This window comes from Trichogramma pretiosum, unplaced genomic scaffold, assembly GCF_000599845.2.
Source record: "Trichogramma pretiosum strain Unisexual culture from Peru unplaced genomic scaffold, Tpre_2.0 scaffold4, whole genome shotgun sequence".
Lineage (NCBI taxonomy): Eukaryota > Metazoa > Arthropoda > Insecta > Hymenoptera > Trichogrammatidae > Trichogramma > Trichogramma pretiosum.
The window spans coordinates 2,735,067-2,759,351 of NW_019641688.1; the positions used below are offsets into that span (position 1 = coordinate 2,735,067).

At 43.4% G+C, this 24,285-nt stretch overlaps 1 protein-coding gene across 1 annotated transcript; it reads left to right on the forward strand.

The window, feature by feature from the left end:
* Positions 1 to 6,159: 6,159 nt before the first annotated feature.
* LOC106656346 (monocarboxylate transporter 9) lies at positions 6,160 to 23,581 on the forward strand. The gene is made up of 5 exons (XM_023461590.1): positions 6,160 to 6,849; positions 7,564 to 8,263; positions 19,922 to 20,140; positions 20,223 to 21,488; positions 21,581 to 23,581. Exons 2-5 carry the CDS (start codon positions 8,062 to 8,064, stop codon positions 22,021 to 22,023), a joined length of 2,130 nt encoding a protein of 709 aa, XP_023317358.1. The 5' UTR covers positions 6,160 to 6,849; positions 7,564 to 8,061; the 3' UTR covers positions 22,024 to 23,581.
* Positions 23,582 to 24,285: the final 704 nt, after the last annotated feature.

Genomic DNA, 24,285 nt, shown 5'->3' on the forward strand with positions numbered 1-24,285 from the left:
TTCTTTTATCGAATATAGGTTATTTTCAAGCGTTACAACGGGAGAGTCATAATTTTTCGTTATAAATAAACTTTAGCCGCGTGTGCAGTTTTGCGAGCGGCAATGAGCGGCGTCAATTTTTTCACTCTCGCGATTGATCGTGGTGGCAACAACGGCGGACGACGAGTGCTTCCAAACGTCAAGCTTCGAATAACGCGCAGACCTTGAGGAAGAATAAAGCGAACCCGAATGCGCAGCAGTACAGATGATATATATTTGTATAAACGATTCGCCGAGATGAAGATAAACGACTGCGACAAGTGAGACTTTAATTGAAACAATAACAACAACAAAAAAGCGTCCCATATCTCTCTCTATCTGACTGTGTATGTGTGTGTGCTGTTTCACAGCGACTACTCGTCCAAGCCCGTCCGCGTGCAAGAAGGTTGGAACTGCTCGTGGCAGCAGCCCGAGTCGAGGCAAGCGGTTCGCGAGGTGGTACGCGGGCCCTTCCAACGACCGCGAGTCGTCAAATTTTCGCCCTACGTCGTGCTGAGCTCGTGCAAAAGCTGCACTCGATCGGCGGAATTGGCTCGGGGCAGACGAGCTACGGAGCGCAACGGCATCCCTGATCCCTGGCTCGAGTATCTCGCGGCGCGCGACAAAAAGCACGGCGGCGACGACGACAGGGCTCGTCTCCATAAGCGAGACGCCAGATACACGCAGCTCCTCTGGAAGCGAATCGGCTTCTCTTTCGCTCAGGGTATACCTGACCCTTGGAGAGGAGGTATACCGGATAGCTTCGTAATCCATTATTTTTTTTTTGCCTAAAGCTTTACGCGCGCCAATCGTTTGTTCTCCGTTAAAATCCAACAGAAACTTTGCACCGATGCGAAAATAAAGGTTGCAACGGCAAAGCGAGAGAGGATAAAGCCGTGTCGTGTTGTTTAACGATCGAATTCAGTGGGCCTGACGATGACAAGAGTCCCAAAGCAGCAGCAGCAGTAGCAGCAACGGAGTCAAAACCGCCTAACGATTGGAAATTCCGTAACGATGACAATTATCAAGAGAAAAAAATTTCAAGGAACCAGTCAATCAATACGGAATTCGGCGAAATGCGTGACTCCCGCTACGATAGCTTGAAATCCGTCGCAAGATCGCCGATTGATAGCGACGATGAAGTTGTCGAAAAAAAACAACGAAACTCGTCAAAGGTCAGCTTTTTCGAGAGCGAGGCTGAACATCTGTCTCGCGTGAGCGCGACCAGGCCGAGCGAGCCGAAAAAGATGTCCGTCATGTCAACGATAGAGGAAAGATACTCGTCATCGAACGAGGTTCAACGTTCCTCTCAGCCGAATCAATTGAAAAAGATATCGATCGCGTCAACGGAGGAGAAAAGAAACTCGTCGATGAGTCGTGGCTACGATGCCGATGCGAGCCCACGTCGAAGCAACGAGGTTCAACGTCCTTCCCGGGTAAGCGAGCCTAAGAAGATGTCAATCTCGTCGTTAGAAAAGAAAAGAAACTCGTCGGCGAGCCGACGGGTCGATGACGACGTCGACACCTATCTTAGTCGAAGAAGCGAGGTTCAACGTCCCTCCCAGGCGAGCCCAACGATGAGTGAACCAAAAAAGACTTCGATCGCATCGGCGACGTCAGAGAAAAGAAACTCGTCGGCGAGCCGTCGCTGCGACGCCAATACGTGTCCTCGTAGAAGATTGACCCTTCAACTCGCCGACGGCCAGGAGGATGAGCTAAAAAAATGTCTGAGACAGATCGATCGGCGCATCTCGATAACGCAGCAAGCGCTCAAAAGTCCGGTATTCACTGATAAAAAAATTCAAACGCCGATCTCGACACCGCCGGAGCAGCGCCGCAAAAAGTCATCGGTTGTGACATCGGTAAACGACGACGACGATGAATCGAGTCCGCGTGTCTCGGGAGCAAAAAACATCGATCCGAAGAGGCGATCCTCGAAATTGTCATCTTGGCAGAGGCAGAGCGCCGGCGACGACTCCGTACACGTTGATACGAATTACGATTCGTCGCTATTGTTCGTTCAGCCAGCTCGGCGAAGGTGCCCCGTTATGGAGGAAAGTCTGTTCGTCGAGAGCTCGACAGGAGACAGAGAGCCGCTGATCGTTGAATCCTTGTCAGACTGATGAGCTTGCACTGGAGAAAAAATGAAAAAAATTGATCGTCACGATACTTTGAGATTTGTTTCATTCACAAAGATAATACCGATCTTTAAAAAGAGAAAAATTAAATCAATCGCGGGTGATAAAGAAAGCTCGTCCATATCGTCAAGGCCTCTCGCGATCTGGCACAGATGCTGCGCGAGGATGCTATACTATCTGCAGGCCGATTACGCGCATATCGTTTGTGCCGCGGCAGTTTATTATAAAATACACATAACGCCGCCGTAGAGTTAGAAAGATCGGAGATTCTAATCACTTCCGAAGAATTCCAGTTCGCACTGGTTCGCGCATCTCTCGTCGTCGTCTCGTATACTCGCAGATATTGCGACACACTCTTCGAAGTTATGTATTGTGTGTATTGTGCACGCAGAGGGTATAATACTCGCACGTGTTACAATATGCAAAGTTGCTAGAAAAGTGTCAAAAACTTCTTTTTTTTGCTCTTGTTAAATAGATGATCGTCGTAGTGTTTGCCGATCGCGCGAGTCACTCCTATTGTACTATTGCTCGTCAAAAGGAATTCCGTACGTTAACTCCGTGATACTGCGCGTTATAACGTATGCGAATAATTATAATAATCATCGCGTTGCTCTGCCCGACACTTGTGTGTACATATTATAATTTTAATACGTTTCTGCGCGCAGCTTTTACTATACGCGATGCGTGCGAAAACTATATCGTGACGCGTTGATAATCTTCGGCTTTTTTATCTAATCGCGACACGAGAGAGAGAGATGAAATTGCGAGGCGGTTTTGAGTCACACAAGCTCGAATGTACGACATATAGTAGCCGGCCCGCATCTTTCTATATGTACTCAATTAACACATTGATTAATTGTGTGTGTGTCTGTGCGCACGTTAAAATATATATTCGTGTTATACGCGCGAGCGCAACAGGAAAAATGCAATCTAAATGTCACAAAGCGAGGCGCGTAAGTTTCTAATAGCAATTGAGGCTTTTTAGTCGTTGGTCGCTTTATCGTTGCTGCTCGCAATGCGCCATGTAGGCACAAATATAATGACGAGCTAGCTGCGTTCGGCCACTATAAATTAGACGCTCGGATACGTGTGACAAAAATATACGGCGACATTTATTGATAAAACAAGACGAGTCACATCAGCTAATAAACCGTATGGTCCATGCGACAGTATAATAAAAGCATGATGAATGCCCCGGCGTATACCGCAGACAAGCAGACTGACGAAACCAAAAATTCGTATTAGCAAAGATTCGTATCAACCTCGAATCTTTTAGCAAAATAAATCGATGATTGGAGTATGATCGATCGATTACCTAATCTATAAAATAATACGTCAAAGATTGAAACAAAAGCTCTCTTATACTCCGAAGTAGCAGGTGATAGTTCAACAAAATTATCATTTCTTTCAAGAAAAATGAACATCTGTAAGTATTCAGTTGAGAAAGATTTTCCTTTCTTACATCACATTCGTGAGTATAAGGAAAAAATAACTCATCGCTTTTATACTAAAGGGTAGAACGGAACAAAACGACGATCGTCGAAAAAAACGGCGCGATCCGAGCGTTATTCGGAGCTAGCGTAATGCTAGCGTAATGCGCGTAATAGTCGTTCATGCATTTAATTTGAATTTCAAGAATGAACAATGACATCATCTGAAATTCATTTTTTTCGGGTTTGCGGTGGTATATATATTGAAAATTGCGAAATGGTGTTTTTTTTCCTTTTTAAAATAGCGAGTTGTTGTTGTTAATAGCTGATGTATTTTTCCTTCCCCGAGGATTATAGCATTATTTATTGTCTAGTTGAAAAATAGTCATTCTTTTATCACCTAAGATTTATTGATCATTTATAAAAATAAGAAGTCAACAGCTATTTGCCAAAGGGCAGAGTGGAATGGAACAACGAAAGACGGGAAGCCCCACGATACTAGCCTATATGCTTACGTTTGCACGGTCGTAGGGATTAGTTATTCATCGTCATTTACGCATTCAATTGTAACAGCAAAAGTAAACAAAAACATTATCTATAATTAATTTCTATTCAGCTTTACAATAATATATTAAAAATTGCGATCGTTTTTCATTTGTTTTTAAAACCTGCCTTATTTTTTCTTTTCAAAGATTTGAGTAATTTGCTTGATAAAGAGCTATAGTTTTTTTTAATCGGAAAGATCTTTTTTACATGAAAATCATCATTGAAAATGAGAATTTATCAGTTTATTGATCATCGACAAAGCCAATGGCACAAATGACAACTTCCAAAACAGCTGCACGTAATAGAGTTTACGAGATAGCTCTTTTTCACGCATGTTCTCCTGATTCTTACTGTCTTATATTACATCATTCGTTGAACTATTCTCTCGGGCTTTTTTAAACCTATATAGTACATCATAAGATACTATAAGTAAAATTTTTTCCAAAACCAGAGTGACTCATTATATTATGATCTAAGACCCATTAGCTACCAGAATGTACAAGATCAGAAGTTCCACAATAGACGAGCTTATGCTCGGACTACTGTCGAGATCAATTACTTATTCATCATAATTAACGCAGTTAACTGCGAGAGTAAACAGACATTATTCATAATTATTTTTTTAGTCTCTACAATGATATATTAAAAACATGAATGTCTAATGAAATTCTTAACTTCCTTTTCTTTTTTTGAACCGTCAAGGACTTTCTGGGATTTATACAAACGATAAATAATACATCCTCAAATGCCGAATCCTTTTTTTTAAATATTAATTTTTATCTTAATCTTAAAGCTGATGTAGGATATAGTTTATCTTCATTAAGGCTTTCGAATAAAAGCGTGATCGTGATATTTTCACACCTTCTACCATCGAAATTTGGAATTTCTGTTTGCGCTTGCTCACAGCCATGTATAATAGACCCGGCTCAAGTTACATCTTTACATGATCCATCAATTAGTACCCGCTTGAAAAACGAGTTTCCCGTCGAATCATCTTAGGCCACATGCTAAGTACATGGCATTCAATTCCTCTCGTTAAAGTGTGCAGCTGCATGAAATTATAAATGAATCCATGAAAAAAGAAACTTTTGGTCAGTAGCGCAATTTATGGAAAGCCGATATTATGTAACCGTATGAGGATCTCCACCCACGAATCAAGCACGATAGTCGATCTATTTTTTCGAGGAATACTATGCTTGTGATAGCGGTGATCGACACAAAATTTAAAGCGCCTACGATTCGCCTTATCCGTGCACCTGTATACATTTAATAACAAGGCGTATCATATTTGAATCGGCAGAAACACGCACACGGCAATTGTGTGTTTACGCAAGCTCGGGTATTAATGCGCGCATAGACTTTCGCGGCAATAACAAAACTGCTATGTGCGGGATTTTTCGCTCTGGGTATACCCAAAATCTGCGAATTTCCGGGCGCGCTTCACCGGAGGAGAATCGAGCTCTTTGTCAATTTGCGGGTGCCGCCGCCGCCGCCGCATCGGAGAGTTCGACACACACATGCGCGCGCTATTATTATTTATCATCGTCGATCGAGAACAGCTATATGATCGCGACCGATGATTGGCAAATTTTTTAATACCGAGCATTGTGCGCGCGGCTCACGCGAATAATAGTCCGACTCTCGGAGCAGTGCAGACACGACCATTATATTCATTAACGCACGCATGACACACAAACACCAACGCATTTATAAAACTGACGAGACGAGTAGCAACAGCAGCAGCAGCAGCAGCAGCAGCAGCAGTGGGAGAGAAATGGCATATCTTGTTTGCCGAATGCCGAGCTATAGAGTTGTAGTCAAAAGCGAGACTCGTGTATTCGCAATATTTACGCACACATGCAACTTGCTCGCATATCTATATCAACTCGGAGTCTCGAGTCGCGCGCGAGAGAGGGTCGCACACCTCTCTTTTTCTCTCTCTTTCTCTCTCACTCTCTCCCTCGCACATATGCTCGGCCAGCTGATCGCATAGCTCGCACGAGCTCTCGAGTCAGTCGCAGCGACTCGCTCGTCAAATTCGCACGCGCGAATCCCTATCGCGAGAGAGATATATACAACGCAACACCAACAGTTCGTACTGTGCGTATATACCTACTGCTGAGTCCGACACGGCAGTATAGAGAGCGAGTTAGCGAGAGCGCGCGCGCGCACACCCACGCAACAAATCGTTTGACTCGTCCGTATTATAACTTTGCAATTGTTTAAATAATACGGAAGTCGGGCAAGAATTCGGACGGTAGAGATTGCGACTTGTTTTGGACTCTTTCTCATTCTCGCCTCGCAAGTGTCTACGAGTGCTTATGTACTTTTTGTGGTGTAACGAGCTCGATCCCGCACCAAGTGTGAATTCGCAAAAATACACACAAAGAGAGGCAGCAGCGAGCAAAACGTGTTGTGCACTGCACAAGAACAAGAACGAGAAGAGGTTAGGTGTTGGCGCGGTCAGCCTGTGTCAGCCAGCCAGCTAATATATAAGCGACAGACCCGTGTGTATATCGCGTGTGTATACGTGTGCTGTATAATATTCAGCGAGTGCGCGAAATTACATGCCTCGCAACAAAGACATATAAAAAAAGGAAAAACATAAACACACACGAGCATCGCGGCCGACGATAATCAATGCCGTATTGATTTTCGCACGCGCGCGCCCGCGCCTAATGACCGTAATTGATGATGAGAAAGGACCCCGAGGGCAGGTGCAGTATAATAGAGTTGTTGTTGTTGCAAGCGACACACACGCGTATAACACAATCGCACACGCACGCGTGCGGAGACCGCGCGACGAGCTTTCTCTACTCGTATCGCTACTCTACTGCGATAACGCAGTCAGCTGTCTCTGTCATCTGTGATTGACGCGACGCCAACGTCAAAAGCTCGTTTGGAGCTTGGCCTTTTCGAGAGCGAACGAGGCACAACGAACAAGTCGATTTTGCATCGAATCCGTAATTAGTTCGACATGATCAAAAGTGTGTGCTTCGAGAATGCACCTATGCAGTAGCAGCAGAAAACGCAAGTAAACAAAGAGCAGTAACAGTAGCAGCAGTCATCCTAGCAGACGACAACGACCAAAGGGTTGCTCTTATCGTGCGTAGTTCGATTTATGTCATACATACGCACGTAAGTCGAGTGTAGGTGTATATAGATGCATACGAAGCGAACGACGGCGACTACACAAAGAAATCACAGCTCGTGTACTATGATTATGTCTATATGTACACACACGCGGCGGGCCAATCGATGACTTTAGCTGCTGCAGCCTACTCGAGAGAGCTGCTGACTCGCATAAAGATAAGCTAGTTTGTGCGCGCGCGTGTGTGTGTGTGTGTGTGTGCGTATGCATGTGCGTGTAAGTGTGCGCGCGATATCAACATAATTGCTGCAACAAGCAAATTTTTTCGCCACGCGTTTAGCAAAGCCAAGCCCGAGTGAATGAGCGAGAAAGGCCAAAGTGACAACAGCGACGAGGCCCTAGACGAAGACGACGACGGCGACGATAACAACGTACGAGTGCATTATAATCAACGGTAGTAGTAGCAATAGCAATAGTAGCTGCAGTAGTGATAACTGCCGTGTGCTTCGTTATCGAGAAAGCTCCTCCGGCCAGCGACGGAATTACATACACGCGATTGGAGCAAGCAACGACGACGCGTCGCGGCGGCTTATCGTTTCGTACGAAGCCAGATATCGTCATCGTATAAATCGCGATAGCGCGACTCTGCGCCTATATCCATAATCGCGACGGCTGGGCAGCTAAAGTAGCGGGAGCGCGCGAAGCTACCGAAAAAGCTGATAAATACGAGTCACTCAGTGTCGCGTGTGCCGCGCGAGACGAGCACAGCTACGTGCTGTGTGTGGCGAGTATATATTCAGAGTCTCGTATCAAAGTGCAATAATTAATCATCGTGAAGATGCAGCAGCTCGAGGGAAAAGACGACGATTTGACCGGGATCAGCATGGATTTCGGACAAGATAAAAAGAACGGCGAGTACACGCTGGTCAGCCAGCAGCAGCAGCAGCAGAACGCCGTGGCCAATGGCAAGGCGACGAGCAACGGAAGTAGTGCACTTATGAACGGCACCCCTAAGAAAACCAAGAAGAGAAAGAAAAGCGGTGAGTAGTTTAGCCGGTGCATTGGCATGTATAAACTTATTATAATCGTATACTCGCGTTTATATAATAATATCGCGCACTGGTTAGAAATGACGTGTGCTGCTGGTGCATAGGTATTATACGCGCGCAAAGCTCTCTTATTTTTGTTTTGCATACGCGCATACATATAAGCTCTTTGTTCTCGCTTTCGTGCGTATAGACACGCAGATTATGTGCATATAAGCGCGCAATTCCGAGCGTGATACTTTATGTATTATAGTCGGTCTCCGTGTGGACAAGCAAACTCGTTGTTATATAGTCGTGATCCATGCCTCGAGATCGCTTCTCTTCGTCTCTAGTTTTCGGATGCTTTTTTTGCTTCTTTTACGATACCGTTTTAAAAGCGACCGAGCGTCACGGACGGCAAAAAGGAGGCACCAATCGCTCTTCCCGGTATACAGCTTCACGATGGTTTAAAATTTTTTTAAAATTACGTGCCAAGACGAAAACGCGTTCAAAAAGAAATAAACTCGAGCATTTGTTTCGAAGCTAGGCTATGCTTGTTTGAGCAAACGAGATGAAAGAAAAGATCATTAATTTACACTTGACGAGTGATTCCTTCAAAAGAGGTGACTATTGTGGGATAAATTACCTTTCTAACGAATGACTTCCATTCAATTGAGTACAAGTTTACTTGATTAATCGTGATCGATCTTAAAGAAAACCAACGACTCATCGAGCATTAATGACCCATTAATACGTATTATAGAGACGAAGTCGGAATGATATACCTGCAGGTGCATTTATTCTCGAGAGCTCGTAAAAAATAGCCAAATAAAGCAAAGCGAGAAAGACGATCGCCAAAGCGATAAAAAAGGCATATCGCTCGTATTATTGCCCTCTCGAAGTAGCACTCGTATATGAGAAATCGAAGATCGGCGTTTTCGCAATTTTTTATACCATATAAGAGCACACGTGCGCGATGGCACCTACGCATATACACGCGCGTTGTACAGTAGCCAGATATAATGTACAAGACGCCAAATTTGCTCTTTCGTCTTATCTTTCGGGAAGATCTTCCTCGCATACTTACGCACACGCATATCGCATTTGATCGTTACGCACATATTTACGTAGGTAGCGCACACCCGCAGAGATAAAAAAAAATGTCAAGCTTTTTTAGGTAAAATTAAAAAGTAAAAAAAAAATTCGGATCCGACGCTCTTGCGGGCACGGAAAAATTGGCCATCGAGTGTGTATCTTATCTCATTATAGTTATAGACGCAGTTTCGAGTATTATTATTATAATACAATAGTCGATGGCGCCGGAGGCTTTGAGCAATGCTCTTAGTTGAACTATATATACACACACACACAATGGCAAATTATTGAGCCGATAATGGTCGGAGAAACACACAGGTGCTGACTATACAGCTATATACACTCGCTGCTTTACATTATGCTTCCTATATTCGCATTTGTGTACTCTTACCAAAGTTTAAATACCTTTGAGATAATTGAATGGGCGATCGTCGTCTTTTTTTGGGTGAATCAATTGAATTGCCAGATTATATATTGGGTGTGCGTGCCTATGTAAACGCGTGCGTCGTTGTAGGTCTATATACGAACGGGTCTTAACTTAATGCTTCATCGGATATTCTTGTCTTCGTCGTCGTTGCATATACGGCAAAGATGCTCTCGTACCTACCTATGTATAATCAACCGCGCTCGCTCTCTCTCTCTCTCTCTCTTTCTCGGGCAGCTAGCCAAAGCTTATACACGCGCGAACTTGTAAAATTGTAGAGCGTAAGATGTTCGAGTGTCCGCCGCGCAAGCAGCCGACGACGACGTTGTTCGAGAGAGCAGCGCTTGCATGAATGATTTTGCAATTTTTCCCGAAATAAGCGCGTAAATGCACATATGCAGCCTATATAACATACAACATCATTCGCAGCCAAACAATGGGCTATAAGCTCGATCGACGGTGAGAAAGCTAGAGGCGATTACATCGTATTATACGAATGGCTAATGAAGTCTTAGCTTCTATAATTGATCATGTGTGGAATGGAAATAAGTCTTGACGGATGATCCGATATCCTCGAGATCGGAAGCTCCACATTGGACAGGTTCACACTTGAACGCGTCTGTCGAGATCCATTAAAGCATGAAATTTTAACTGCAAGAATAAACAAAGACATAACTATTATTAATTTTCTTTTAGCTTTTTAATGATGCATTGAAAATGAATGTGCGATGATTGAATTTACGAGATGGGGTTTTTAGTCGTGCTTCCTCGATTCCCACTTTCCAATTACGATTTTGATCGATTGAGGCTCTTCTGGGGCTCTGTTCAAACAATGCATAAATATTGAAGCTAGTGTACAAGTGATCATCATTAAGGCTTTGGAACGAACGCGTGAAGTGTGAATTTTCACACTTTATCCCATTCAAATTTAGGATTACTGTTTGCTCTTCCCATCGACCATGTATGCCCGGTTCAAGTTACATTTTACATGCAGTAATTAAATTACGTTCCAAGAACCATTTATACGTCTTTTTTAGGAGGTCAAATAACGCGCACCATATGCCATCGAAGCTCTAGCGTAATCCGATGATCGATAGATTTTCTCACTGTTCAGCGGCTGCCGTATAATATAATAATTACGAGGCAGCGCGTCGATTCGTAAAGCAGCCCACATAGAGCCCCGAATGCAGCGATTGCGTTCTCGCAGGCGCGCAGCCTAGCATTAGCCCTTGACTCGCTCTACTGATCGACCTTCGTTCGGTAGTCTGCATAATGCTAGCTGTGCAGCGAGCTCTCGAGTGCAGGTGCTGCTGCTGATACTTTTTAAAATAAAACACATGCGTATATAATAGCGCGCACCGTCTTTATTGCTTTTGCGCGCGCTTTCCCTATTTCTCCCTCGCGGTACAAGGTATGTCGTACGCGTATTTGGAACTCTAAATGCCCTGAACGGATTTTTTGTTTCATTTTAACTAATCTACTATTCTCTTAAAAAAGTAATGGTCTTTATGGTTTAATTAGTTTCGAAACGTTTTGATTGATGGATGACAAACCAAAATAAACAAAATAGTCAGTTATGTTAAAATGCCCGAAGCAGACGTGTATGCATAAACCAGATAAAAAAACTCGATCGCTATGCATCACTGCACTCATTCTGCGAGTTTTTCCGACGTTTCTTCATCGAATATCATATGTAGAAATCTATAAAATCGACACGCACGAGCCGTGCGCCTGGTTTATTTCAACTATTATTTGTTGCTCTTTTCGATGTTTTTTAAAACGAAATTGCGCACGAATAACGAGGCTTCGACAGAGAGAGAGCTTTAAATGCGCAAAACAATCTCGTACGTCTGCCACTCATGTACGCTGCGATGAAGCTGCAACAGCACCAGCAGATGCTGCGGTGAACGACGAGAGAAGTAATATCAATCGGCGCTCGGTTTAATCAAGCGATACCGCACTGGTGCGCGCGCGGCTTCGTTGCATTTATATGTAGATGTTGCAACTCGATAGTCTGCGAAATAGACCGCCAATCGCGCGGAAAATAAGTCGAGCCACGAGATGCGTGTCGATTTTCACGCGCGTAATGCCAATACGCTGTGTCGAGCGTTGGAAATTTTTTTTCCAAAGCAAAAGGAAAGATCCGCTCGATGTAAATAAGGCGTATACATCGTCGTTCGGCGCTGCTCGATTTAACAATCAAACGGTGTTCCGTAGATCGTTCGATGTAATAGTAACGAAATATCATTGATAAATCGATATCTTTGATTATTTCTAAAATCCAGAATGACTGTTCGAGATCCGAGGGGCGCGTTTTCGACTGCGATCGAATCGACTTTATCGCCTTAATTTGCGTAATGATTCCACATTTTTTAGGAACGAGATTTGATTGTAAAAAATCTGATTCAAATCTTCGATCGATTAGCATCTACAGCTATCGAGACCAACATACTTTAACGATTATAATTGCGGCTAAGCGGATATTTCTATGTAATTGGCTCTTACACGCGATCCGTATCGACAAAAAGTATACATATGTGCAGCTGCTTGATTGATTGGTAATTGAAAATTAATATACGCAAACAGATAGGCTCTTTCAAATTCTTCGAATAATTGTCCTCTCGCAGCGAGAAACGTAATGTAACGCACGTCAGACGAGCGTAAAAAAAAAAGAAGAAGGCGAAAAAGAATATCTCGAATTTTGTAGGTCATATCTATCGTATCGCGCGATATTTTTTTTTATTTCTCTTCAACGACAATATTACTCACGCCGAAGCACCGCGCTCTCGTGAGGTTGATTATTTTCTTCGAAGGATAAACAATGACCGGGAACAAGTGCGCCACTTTCGGCCCTGTACACGCACGCGGAAAAAGAGAATTCCATAGCGGCGGAAAAATGTCGATACAATTTCTGCAGGATTCAGCACGGAGCAGCCTCGCATTTCGAAATAATTGAGAGCTTTTCTATATACGTCCGTTGGCTGTCGAAGGCTTGGATATATATGTACGCGCCGAGAGTCCATTTACTTGGGTATAATTGAAACTTTTTGCGTAAAATTGCACTCGAGGCATTTCCTTCGACGCTGTTTATCGGCCATATAAACGAAGGATATTGTTTTTTTCTCTCTCTCTCTCTCTCTCTCTCTCTCTCTCTTGTTTCTCGTCGTTCTCATTTATTGCATCAATGTCGTACGTGTCGAGCGAGCGAGCTAACACAATTTGTATATAATTTATAAATTACAAGAACGAGATGATAGCTTCTCGGCAGCTTATATCGTATACGTATATACAAGCTTGTTCGCGCGCAGCTATTTGTCATTCGGCGATCGCATCAATTTCATCGCGTTTAATTAATCCAACCGATCTTTGCCAGGCTTGTAATAATAGAACACAAGACAACTGTGTGTCTGTGTGTGTGTGCGCGCGCGCTAAGAAGCCGCGAACAGCCACCGGCTCTATTGAAGCAGTCAAGCTTTTAAGCCAAGAAAATATATAATGCCTCAGATTTTGAGAGAAATTCATCTCCTCGCGTATTCGAATTAGCGGCGATAAATCTAAATCTCTGTGTATCTTCTCCGATGCGCATGCACACGCGCGTATAATGCAAAATACACACGCGGCGCAATAAATATACTGCAACACGCGTGCGACATACGCGCGAGGCGATTGACCGCGAAAGTTTCCCGCGCGCGCGCGCGTATGCATAAATGTTGGCTATAATTTATTGTACATCTACATGCATGTATGCGAGGCTCTGCTGCAGTACACTGCGCCGATTTCTCGCTCGTGCGTACCAAAGGTATCAATTATGTGTATATATGCACTGCGAAGGGGTGTGCGCGAGCTGTGGGTTTTTTTTTGTTGTTCTTGTTGTTGCTCTCGCTCACATAGTGACCTCGGCCGTGAAAGCCATCTCGTGAAATAGCCCGACGTTATTTCGTCATACAAGCTGCAACTGCAGTAAAACGCGTTACTGTATTCTTTTTCAGCGGATATGTTAATTTCTCGTATAAAATTTGGTATGGTACTTTATCATTCTAGCGTTTACTTGACCTTACTTGTAGATTTCATGACTATTGTTGATGAGCTGTCAATACGCCTTCCAAATATATATTAAATTATCGTTACAATTACGGGTAATTTAATACCTGATTTCGTTTGATAACCATGAGATTTTAAATGCTTTCCGTTTGGAAAATAAAAAAATAAAAAATTTATTTTTCAAAATCACGCTTTTTTTGGTTAAAATTAACTATAACTTTTGACCTGATTATTTTTTCGAAAATCTGAGCTCAGATTCTAAAAGGACATTAAATTTTACATAAGAACAAGCTACTCGCATATTTTTTTTACCCCTTTTTCATCAAAAATACAGCGACCGAAATGAGCGTCAAAAAAATGTCCTCTTGGGACTTAATGGGTTAATTCAATTTTTTCAAAAATCCAATAATTTTTTCAGAAAGTTTGGAAAAATTTAGGGTTTTTTTTTTGAAAATTTTTAAGAACGTTTACATTTTATTAATCACGTTAATGTACGTAAAACGTGAGAAAAAAAAAGAATGCACCTGCGACCAATTTAGTTTTTCCTCGCCGCTCTTTTTTTTCCCCTCTCCTCTCTCTCTCTCTCTCTCTCTCTCTCTCTCTCTCTATCTCTCTTTCTCTCTTTCTTCCTTTCTTCCTTTCTTCCTTTCTCTTTTACTTAAATGTTGAGTGGGAACCTATGTGCTTCTGAGTTACGTTCAAAACTCTCATTCACGAGGTGCATCTCGTTTTGAACAGTCGCGTCTAACTACGAAATTGATTTTCTTTATTTCAAGCAAGTTCCTTTAATGTATAGTAAAATACATACTCGCAGTTGATTACAAGTGCTACACATTACTATTATTATTATCGTGTATAAAATTATAAGCAATTAATAGTTATTTAATGCGAAGCATCAAACATATATCAATTGTGTTGTGGCTAAATATATATATCAATTAGAAGTGACTGTGGAAGTGACACAAAGGAGGTAGCCGACTTCTAAATCACCAAGACATCTTTAAAAATTCAGATATTGATAGTCTTATCAAGGATTCAAACAGTATGATACCCAGTTTTGATTATACGCTAGATATTTGTGAACGATTTGCTCGGGTTGTAGTTAAAACTGACTCCGAAGATGAATCCCAATTTACTGAAATTTGCGCGCCACGGTTGCCCACTGCATTGCATCATACAGTGCATCAAGAAAAGAAAAGGGATCATCTCGTTCCTGAGCTTTTTAAAATTTACAATAGATACGATATTAAATACGTCAACGAGTTCGACATTGCCGAGAAATTGATCGGGTTCGACCAGGATCTTAATATTCTCGACCCAAAAACAGGTGATTCTCTATTGCATTTGGCTGTGAGATTCAGACACAAGATAGTGGTGTCAATGTTGTTGAGTCAAGGCGCTGATCCTAATATACGCAACTTGGAGAAATTTACTCCTCTGCTCGAAATGTGCAGTGAATTGTATGACAATTTTTTCAACGATCATGAAGACAGTCTAACAACATCCGATGATATTAGGTTTTGCATAAAGAATTTAGTGCCACTGCTGTTGAGTAATCGCGCAAATCCAACTTTCGTTAATTACGATAAAAGAACACCGTTACATATTTTATGTATCATTTATCCCGACGATGACTTGGAAGAGATATTCTTCAAATGTATTTCCAAAAAGAAAAGACGAATGCTACTTCGTGCTCGAGATAATAAAGGTGACACAGCATTACACTTGGCTGCCCTGCACGGTAAGAAGAAAATGGCCGAAGCATTGCTAAAAAAGGGAGCGTGTCCTAATGTGACGAATAAAGTGGGCGAAACCCCTTTGCTGGCTTATCTATCAAGAAGCGATGTCGAACTTGAGTTTTTCAAGATGATTTTGGATCGTCAGAAGGACGAGATCATCGATCTTCAGCCCAAACTAGCAAGTAAAACAGCATTGCATCGTGCTTTTCTCAAAGATAACGTGGAAGTCATCAAATTACTGCTGAAAAAGAACGCCAATCCGCTTTTATTCGACACCTCTGGAAATACATGTCTGCACGACATTTGTTCAGGAAAAAACCGCGCTGAAAGAGAAGATTTGTTGAAGATCTACTTCGAACATTGCGACGAAAAGCATCCGCAAGTAGTGACTATTGATAAGATAAACGTTAGGGGCTGGACACCTCTACACTATGCTGTATTTTACGACTTGAAACCAGAGGTCATCAATGTGCTGCTAAACAGAGGCGCCAATCCGAACTTGGCCAATGACCAAGACCATACTACACTGCACTTGGCTCTAAGGAACGGCTCAAGGGACATGTCCGAGTTTCTATTACGTAATAAAGCTGATCCAAATTCAGCCGATTTAGAAGGACTAACACCTCTGCACACTATCGTCGAAAGTTCATCTGACGATGAAGAATTAATGAAGACATTTTTTACTATCAACGGACAATTAAGGAAACCAGTGCGGATCGACGCACGCGATAAGTTGGGTAATGCACCGCTGCACTGCGCTCTGCGCAACGGCGAAAAGAACGTGGCTAAACTTTTGCTGAGAAATGGCGCCAATCCGAAGTCGACCAACGAGGAAGGATTGACACCTCTCCATATAATTTGCCAGAGAATCTACGACGATGAATTATTGGAGCTATTTTTCAAGGTCAACGACGAAATGAAGCAGGAGTTGGAGGTCGACGCCCTGGACGAGTTGGGCCGGACCCCACTGCAATGGGCTGTAGCAAATCTTTTGCCGAAAACTATTAACATACTCTTGGATCGTGGCGCCAATTTGACCAGCTTCGTTTTTCCCACTATGAATTACTTCGTTAAAGGATTGAAACGAAAATTTGCCGAAAGTAATTGCTCTTTTAAATTGAGACTAATGTCCGGCGCTTTGGCCGTTGTCGAACTCCTGGAGAAAAGAGGATATGAGCTGAACTTGAGCGGTGCTCAGACGATCATACAATTTTTCGCCGAGTATGAATTGTACGGGTCGCCTGAAAACGTTGGGTACAATAACGAGGATTTCGTTAGAGCACAACGTCAAATTATGATAACGCCGAGCTTATCACTTTACAACCTGATCCAGTTAGGACCGAAAAAGGCGGCGAATAGACTCAAATACATGGACTTGTTCGATTTTGCACGCTCCGATCGATTGTCATTCATCCGCAATCAGAATATTTTTACTGACCAGCTGAGTAAAATAGCAACGAGGATATTTTTAAATAACTGGGCAGTGGAATGTTTCGCTATAGTGACGAACGATCGGCTGAAGTTTGATTGCATGGGCTCGATCTTCGACATGCTAACGAACGAAGATATAGGTAATATTTGCTTGGCGGCAAAAATCTCGTGATGGGAATTGGTACGTGGCTGATTCTCTGTCTACTTACAACCCCAAAAGTGTCATGCATTTGGCATGATAAAGATATCTCCTAAATTGCTTTCTGTACGAGGAAGCTCTGTGATAGACTGGAGTCAATTCGGTTTACATATTCGTAAACTGGATTTAATTTTAAACGAATGTCTGTGTGCGTGTGTGTGCCGAACAAATCAAGTTACTTTCTGACACACAAGTAAGCTGAGTTATTGCTGTTCATAGAAAAAAATTTGTTGATGTTTCTTCTAACAAGTATGAATGAATTTTTACTAATTTCAAGTACATGTAAAAAAAAATATAAATAAAAACAGTGTTTTGTTGCAAGCTCTTTGTCGATGACTTGGCAGCGTTTTTTTTTTTAATGTTTTGATGGTTTTTACCGTCACGAAAAATCCGAGAGTACTGCAAATAGTGTATAACAAAGGCTCGAAAAGCATAAAATAGCCAAAAATATCCTGCCTTCGACTCTTCGATGCTCTCGCATTTTTCAAATAAATCAAATTGTAATAAATTAAAAAAAATAAAATGTTATTTCAACCCAAGTTCCTACTTTATCGTTATTTATTGAGAAAAACATCTGCAACTAGTCAGCAGTCGCCTATTTCCCCCCTTACCTTTAAAAACACATGTAATATTAGTTCATCGCGACAAATATTTATTTACAAAACATCGAGCATGCAGCTTATCTAATCGAATCGCCGCTCTCCGCATCGGCGTCGCGCGAGAGAGTCCGAGTGTATATATATGTAAGGCGATTTATGTAACCGCGACAGACGACAAGTCGAACTAATTGCGATTCTCGTGCAAAATAAAAAAGAAAAAAAAGGCGAGAAAGAAAAAACGGTAAAGTGCAGCTTATACGATTGAATAATTCATGGCGCTTTATCTAACTTCTCACGAGATTACGGTGTATTGTAATGCACGTTACGCACGCGTACAGATGCGCTAAAGCGTGCGCGATATCAATTTTAACAATAAACAATTATATGCATCACATATTCGAGAACCGTTTACAAGCCGGTAGTATGCGTAGGCGAGGATCGATGTTTTTATTCGACACAAAGTCGATGAAAGATACATATCACACTCGAGACATCGTCGCGCGCGCTTGCAGCAAAATCGAGTTGACGTATACACGGTCTTAATCTCTCTCTGTCAATCGCGAATATATATATATGAAGAATCCGCAGCCGACGATATCGTTGTTATTATAAATCATATACAAGTAATCCGGTGCGCACACGTGTGTGCATACACGAACTGCAAGAAGAAAAAAATTTCATCGGACGCTGTAACAAGCTTATCGCGTATTACGCTGCCCGGGTAATACCTAGGATACATACAATAATCTGCTTGTTTTGGTCGTTGGCCATAATATATACGATATATTATAACCTCTGTCGCGGCGAGGGTGTGTGCTGTAACCTTGCGAGCGTCGAGTCGAGAGTATGACATTTCCGCACTTTTTTCTTCCATCGTTATTGAAGAAATACGTCGCGACTGCTATGGCATGAGAGAGAGGACGAGTCTCCGTGGTAGAGAGAAAATCAACGTTGAGTCAAGTCGACGATGCGAAAATAACAACAGGCGCCTCGGACACCACTGCTGTCTTTATCCATAAGAAGAATGAGTTGAGTATACTCGAGGATAACTGTTTTTTCCCTCTCGACTCGCCCGTTAATCATATCCCCTTCAAAATAAAAAAAAAGGCAACAATCGTCAACAATGCCTCGCTTCGGCGCATCGCAAACAGCAGCAGCAACAACAGCCGCATCATCATCATCATCAACAACAGCTGTGCTCGTCTTGCGCTCGCTCGAGCCTCAACAACGGTAACCAAAAGAACGTCAACTCGTGCGGCACCCTGGCGTCGAGCATCACCGTCCAGCTGCAGCCGAGCGCGGCCGGTCGCGCCTTCGCCAGCGTCAAGCGATGCCTGCGCATGATCTTCTACCTGGCCACGAGTCTGTGCCTGTCCTACGCCGCCTGGTTCCTCTACGATCAGTTCTTCGACTGTCTGTGGGCGAGCGCCCAGGGACTGGTGTACACGAGCCTGGCTCTGCTGGCCAGCAGCGGTGCCCTGCTGGCGGTCTGCAAGGACGGCGAGTTCAGCGTCGAGTCGAGATTGCTCTACTGACTGAGCTTTATATTTTTGTTACGAATGGAGATACGCGACATTTTGGCCGGCAATAAATAAATCGTCTGCATCACTTGAATCGCTCGCATTCTGCGTTATTTTCCTTCTCCTTTTTCTGCTGTTATTGTTGTTGCCTCTCTAGATAGAGAGACCGGAGTCGCTCTTCTTACGCGCGCACGATAATCAACTCTTGATTAATTCAATCGACTCGCGTCGAGGAGTCTCATTTCGAGCAATAGCTCGAGAGCGAGAGAGAGAGAGAGACTCGAGTGCACTTTTAAGTAATGGAATTCGACGAAGGCTTTTATATACGCTGCAGCTCTCGTAATTGCAATAGCGAGCGTGCGCCCGTTCACAGCTCGCAATTTAAAAAAAAAAATGTATATATACATCACGCGCGCGCGTGCATCCAAGTAGAGCTTCGCTATCTTGTACATATATATAACATAAACTCGCTTCCGTTTGATTCTGGAGCAGCTCGTAAATACAGCGCATACAGCAGCATCGACAATAGAACTAAAACTATTTAAAATGATAATATAGACGCAAATTTCTGAAAGTTCGAGCGAATCGATCATCTTTGTTTGTTGTTTGTTTTGTCGCACTACAGCCGGTGGCGATTCCAAGGACAGCGATGTGGAGATGGTGCCGCCCGACGGCGGCTGGGGCTGGTTCGTCCTCATCGCGGCCGTCATGGTCAACTTCCTCATTCCCGGCGGCATCAAGTCCTTCGGCGTCCTCTACAAGGCCTTCCTGCAGAACTTCAACGCCAACGAGTCGACCGGCTCCTGGATTCCTGCCTTGTGTTACTTTTTGTACAGTTCCTTGGGTAAGCCACCTCTCTGTATCTTATATCACGCGTTAAAAAATAAAGAGACGTTATCTAAAATTGCTCGTATCCAAAAAAACAGGACCACTATCCAGCGTGTTGTCGGTCAAGTACTCGTACCGCACCGTCACCCTGGTCGGCGGCACGTTCGCCGCCGTGGGCATGATGCTCAGCTACTTCGCCACCTCGATCCAGTTCCTCTACGTGAGCTACGGAATCTTCGTGGGGATCGGGGCGGGTCTGGCCTTCCCGCCCACGGTCTACATCACCACGTCGTACTTCGTGCGGCTGCGAGGTCTGGCCAACGGCTTCTGCATATCGGGCAGCGCCCTCGGCTCCATCATCATGCCGCCGGTGATCACCCACATGCTGCGAACCTTCAGCGTGCGCGGCGTCATCCTCATAATGGGCGCGCTCACCCTCAACACCTGGGCCTGCGCGCTGCTCTATCAGCCGCTGGAGAAGCATCTGATACCGCGGAAAAAGGACAACTCGGGCAAGGAAGAGGAGGAGGCCTTGAGACCGCTGGCCGAGGCCGAGGAAGACGACGAGGAGGAGGAGAAGGAAAAGGGCGAGAAGGATAACAAGGATAAGGATGCCGAAGATAAGAAGGACAAGGAGACGGCGAAAGGCCCGGAGGTCGACATCGCCGTGACATCGCCCGAGCAGGAGGACAAGCCAGCCATCACCTCGCCCACGAGTCCGATGAGCAACGCCGAGAACTCGTCGGTGGCCGCGGCGCAGATGGCCGCCGAGGTCACCCCCGTGCCCAAGTCGGCCTCGAGCGTCGCCCTCGAGAACTACTACAACAAGCAGCCGCCGCCGCACAGTCGGCTGCGCAAGATCAGCATGCCCTCGCACATGGCCGGCCAGATGCACAGCACGCCGGTGCTCACGTCGCACCAGCAGTACCAGCTGCACCACATGCACCAGCAGCGACCGACTCGCCGCTCGACCACCAGCCGACCGCCCCTCATGTCGCCCAGTCAGTCGTCCTTCAACTACATCAGCACCCCCTATCACGGGAGCACTTTGACCGCTCTGCATCCCGAGTTCGCCTCGACCCTCACGCTCAACGCTCTGTCGTCGACCTTCAGACACAAGACGCCCGAGAAGAACGCCAAGAAGGACGCCGTGGACGTCGACGAGCAGAACCAGAACAAGTTCTTCGACTACAGACTGCTCCTGGACCCGATGTATCTGGTCATTCTCATCTCCAACTCGACCAACGCCATCAGCTACACCAACTTCGTCGTCGTGCTGACCATCTACGCGGACAAGTATCTGGGCTTCACCGATGCTCAGGCTTCCTTGTTGCTCACCATCATCTCGGCCTTCGATCTCATCGGTGGGTCCTAAAGTTTCTTCGAAAATTGCATTATCCGCTTCGATCGACGTATAACATTTATTAACGTTATCAATGCTTTTTTGTGTTCGTAGGTCGCGTGGGTGGTGCCGCCTTGTCCGACACCAAGCTCATGCCCAAGCACTTCTACTTCGTCGGCGGCCTCTTCGTCTCCGGCATCTCCCTGGCCGTGCTACCGATCGGCGTGAGCTTCTACGAGGTGGCCTTCTACTGCAGCGTGTTCGGCCTCGCCTCGGGCATCTACGTGGGCGTCACGGCCGTCGTCATGGCCGACATGCTAGGCGTGGAGAAGCTCACCTCGTCCTACGGCATATCGCTCTTCGTCAACGGCGTCCTTCAACTCGTCGGCCCGCCGATCTGCAGCAAGCTCGCCGAGGTCTTCGGCTGGGGCCCGATCTTCACGGCCCTCGGCATCGTGCTCGTGGTCGGGGCCGGCCTCTGGGGCTTCGTGCCCTTCATCAGAGTGCGCCAGGAGCGCGCCAGACGCGCCCAGCTCGAGATCGGCAGCAACATCTAGCGCCGATTGTCGTCCGACGACGCCTGCGTGACGTCCTCCGAGCGAACGTTGAAAAAAACCGATGATTTCGCGGCGAGCAGCAGCTGCTCCGACTCGCCGATTTATCACATCAATATTGGCTCGTGATCGTAGTGGAGAGATGCGTGCGATGATGGACCGCGAGCCGACGCGCCGTCCAGTTAGGCGGCGACGCGTTCGTTTTTTTCCTCCGGAGTAGAGTTTTGTAAACGCAGGAGTCGTTTTCGGAGCGAGAGAAAGAATTTTTCTACCGCAAAGTCTTGAATGGGTTTCAATAGTTGCGATAAAATTTAAGTGGCTTATCCTTCTTGCGCAAGCTGTACTACGAGCTCGCGAAATCATGCGCTTGGTACAGCGATGATTTCCTTCGAGGCTCTCTTTTTCCATATTTTTTTACTCATTTTATTGTACGTACGATATATACATGTGATAAAAGATATTTTGCATGTTCACCAAGATTCAATCAAGTTGATTGCTGTATAGATACACTCACACACTGTCCGCGCGCAGTAAATATTATAAAGTATATAACTTCAAACATATCATAACAGAAACAAAGGCACGAGCAACTAAATAAATAAGTATGTTCGAAGGACCAAAAAACGTTGCTCGTACCTCGTAATCTAACATAATGTATTGTTCCGCATCGTGATTGTTGATAATGCTTGAAAATGAAAGTCAATTCATTGTCATGGAAGTGCATCGGCAACATTGACACATTTTCTAAAGTGCCTGCGAGTAAATAGATTATGTAACAAAATCTAGTGCTTTAGAGAAACTTTGATCGAGTCACTGGATATTTTAATAAATTTAGGAAATAATGAAAAATAATTACATTATAACTCTTTCTATTTCTGTAAAGAATTGAAAGTTCATTTATTTTGTTTCATTTTTTATTGAATAAGATATAATGCCCGTTCGATACTGCCGACTACACTGACGGTTGCCAAGCGAATGAGAAATTTGCTATTTCATGTGAATTTAATAATGCGCCAAAACGTCGAGATATCATTGAAAGATATGAATGTTGCGTGAATTGTTTTATTGTTTTCCCCCCAACGTGACCATTGAAAAACAGACAAAAAGTTAATTGAATATTCTGACGGAACGAATAATTTTCAAGCTGTTTCCTCTCCAAGTCTAACTAAATCACAATTGTAAGATAACGATTTATATATATTTTTAATCTAACAACAAACAAGCACAGAATATTTTATATGATCGTCTAGATTTTATTATAATGTAAAAGAAGTGAAAGGAAGAATTGCGTATAGTACTGAAGTATTCATACATTATTTTATTTTCTTTATTTTTTAAATCTACATTCAACGCGCGTGTGACGCCATTGTTATCGTTATTATGTTGACGTTACGATAATATGTTAAAAGGATATTTTTTTATCAGTCTATCGGAAATGTATGCGTAAACTGGTTATGCATCACTTACAACAATTTCAGTATTTTCGGTAGTTTTATTTTTAATGCAGCCATTGAGAGAATTAAATTTTATATTTTTAATATTAATTTTTAATTATATTAGTCTTTAAAAAGTAAGTATTAGAACGTCAATTTTTAAAAAATTTATCAATTATTGTTCTCATCGCTTTAATGATTTATTTTGAACTTTTTTATTCGTGCAAACCATTTTTTGGGATAAAAAAATCAGACGCCTTATTAGTGTATCAAAATCTTTTAGGTAGTTGAATTGAATAGTGTCAAAGATTTGAATAAATTACCTTCGATGAACAAACTTGCAATCTTAGAGCTTTTTTCTGTACTTCCTACGATGTACAAATGATACAGTTTTTTGTGTATTTTGGAGCAAAGTGTACCAATTCTAGTTTACTGCAGATGCTGGAGCACAAAAAATTTAGCGTCTGAAAAAAACCATCGATTGGCACAATATCTCGACTGCACTCAGCAAGTAGAAAGTACTTATATTTATAAGCGGAGCGTAGCAATATGATAAAACGCAATGTCGAGGTTCAATTTTTCAATGTTTTATTAATACTCCGATGATATTTGTAAATAAAAAACGTATTTTGTAAAAAAAAAAGAGCACAACTTCAAGTAATAATGCACACGACGAGAGAATTACGCAATGTATTGTATTGTAAATTATGTAAAGCCGTACATTCATAAGCAAATAATTGTACAATTTTACGTATAATATGTATAGTATTTTAAAAATCTTAATAATTCGATGTTTTTGCTCGAAAAACTCGAGAGAACTCAATAGGCTAGG

What these genes read in the sequence shown, in the direction of transcription:
- LOC106656346 (XM_023461590.1), top strand. Translation starts at nt 8,062, where the DNA reads ATGCAGCAGCTCGAGGGAAAAGACGACGATTTGACCGGGATCAGCATG. An exon ending in CAAGAAGAGAAAGAAAAGCG is followed by an intron (nt 8,264 to 19,921) that starts GTGAGTAGTTTA and finishes GTCGCACTACAG; the next exon opens with CCGGTGGCGATTCCAAGGAC. An exon ending in CTCGGCCTTCGATCTCATCG is followed by an intron (nt 21,489 to 21,580) that starts GTGGGTCCTAAA and finishes TTGTGTTCGTAG; the next exon opens with GTCGCGTGGGTGGTGCCGCC.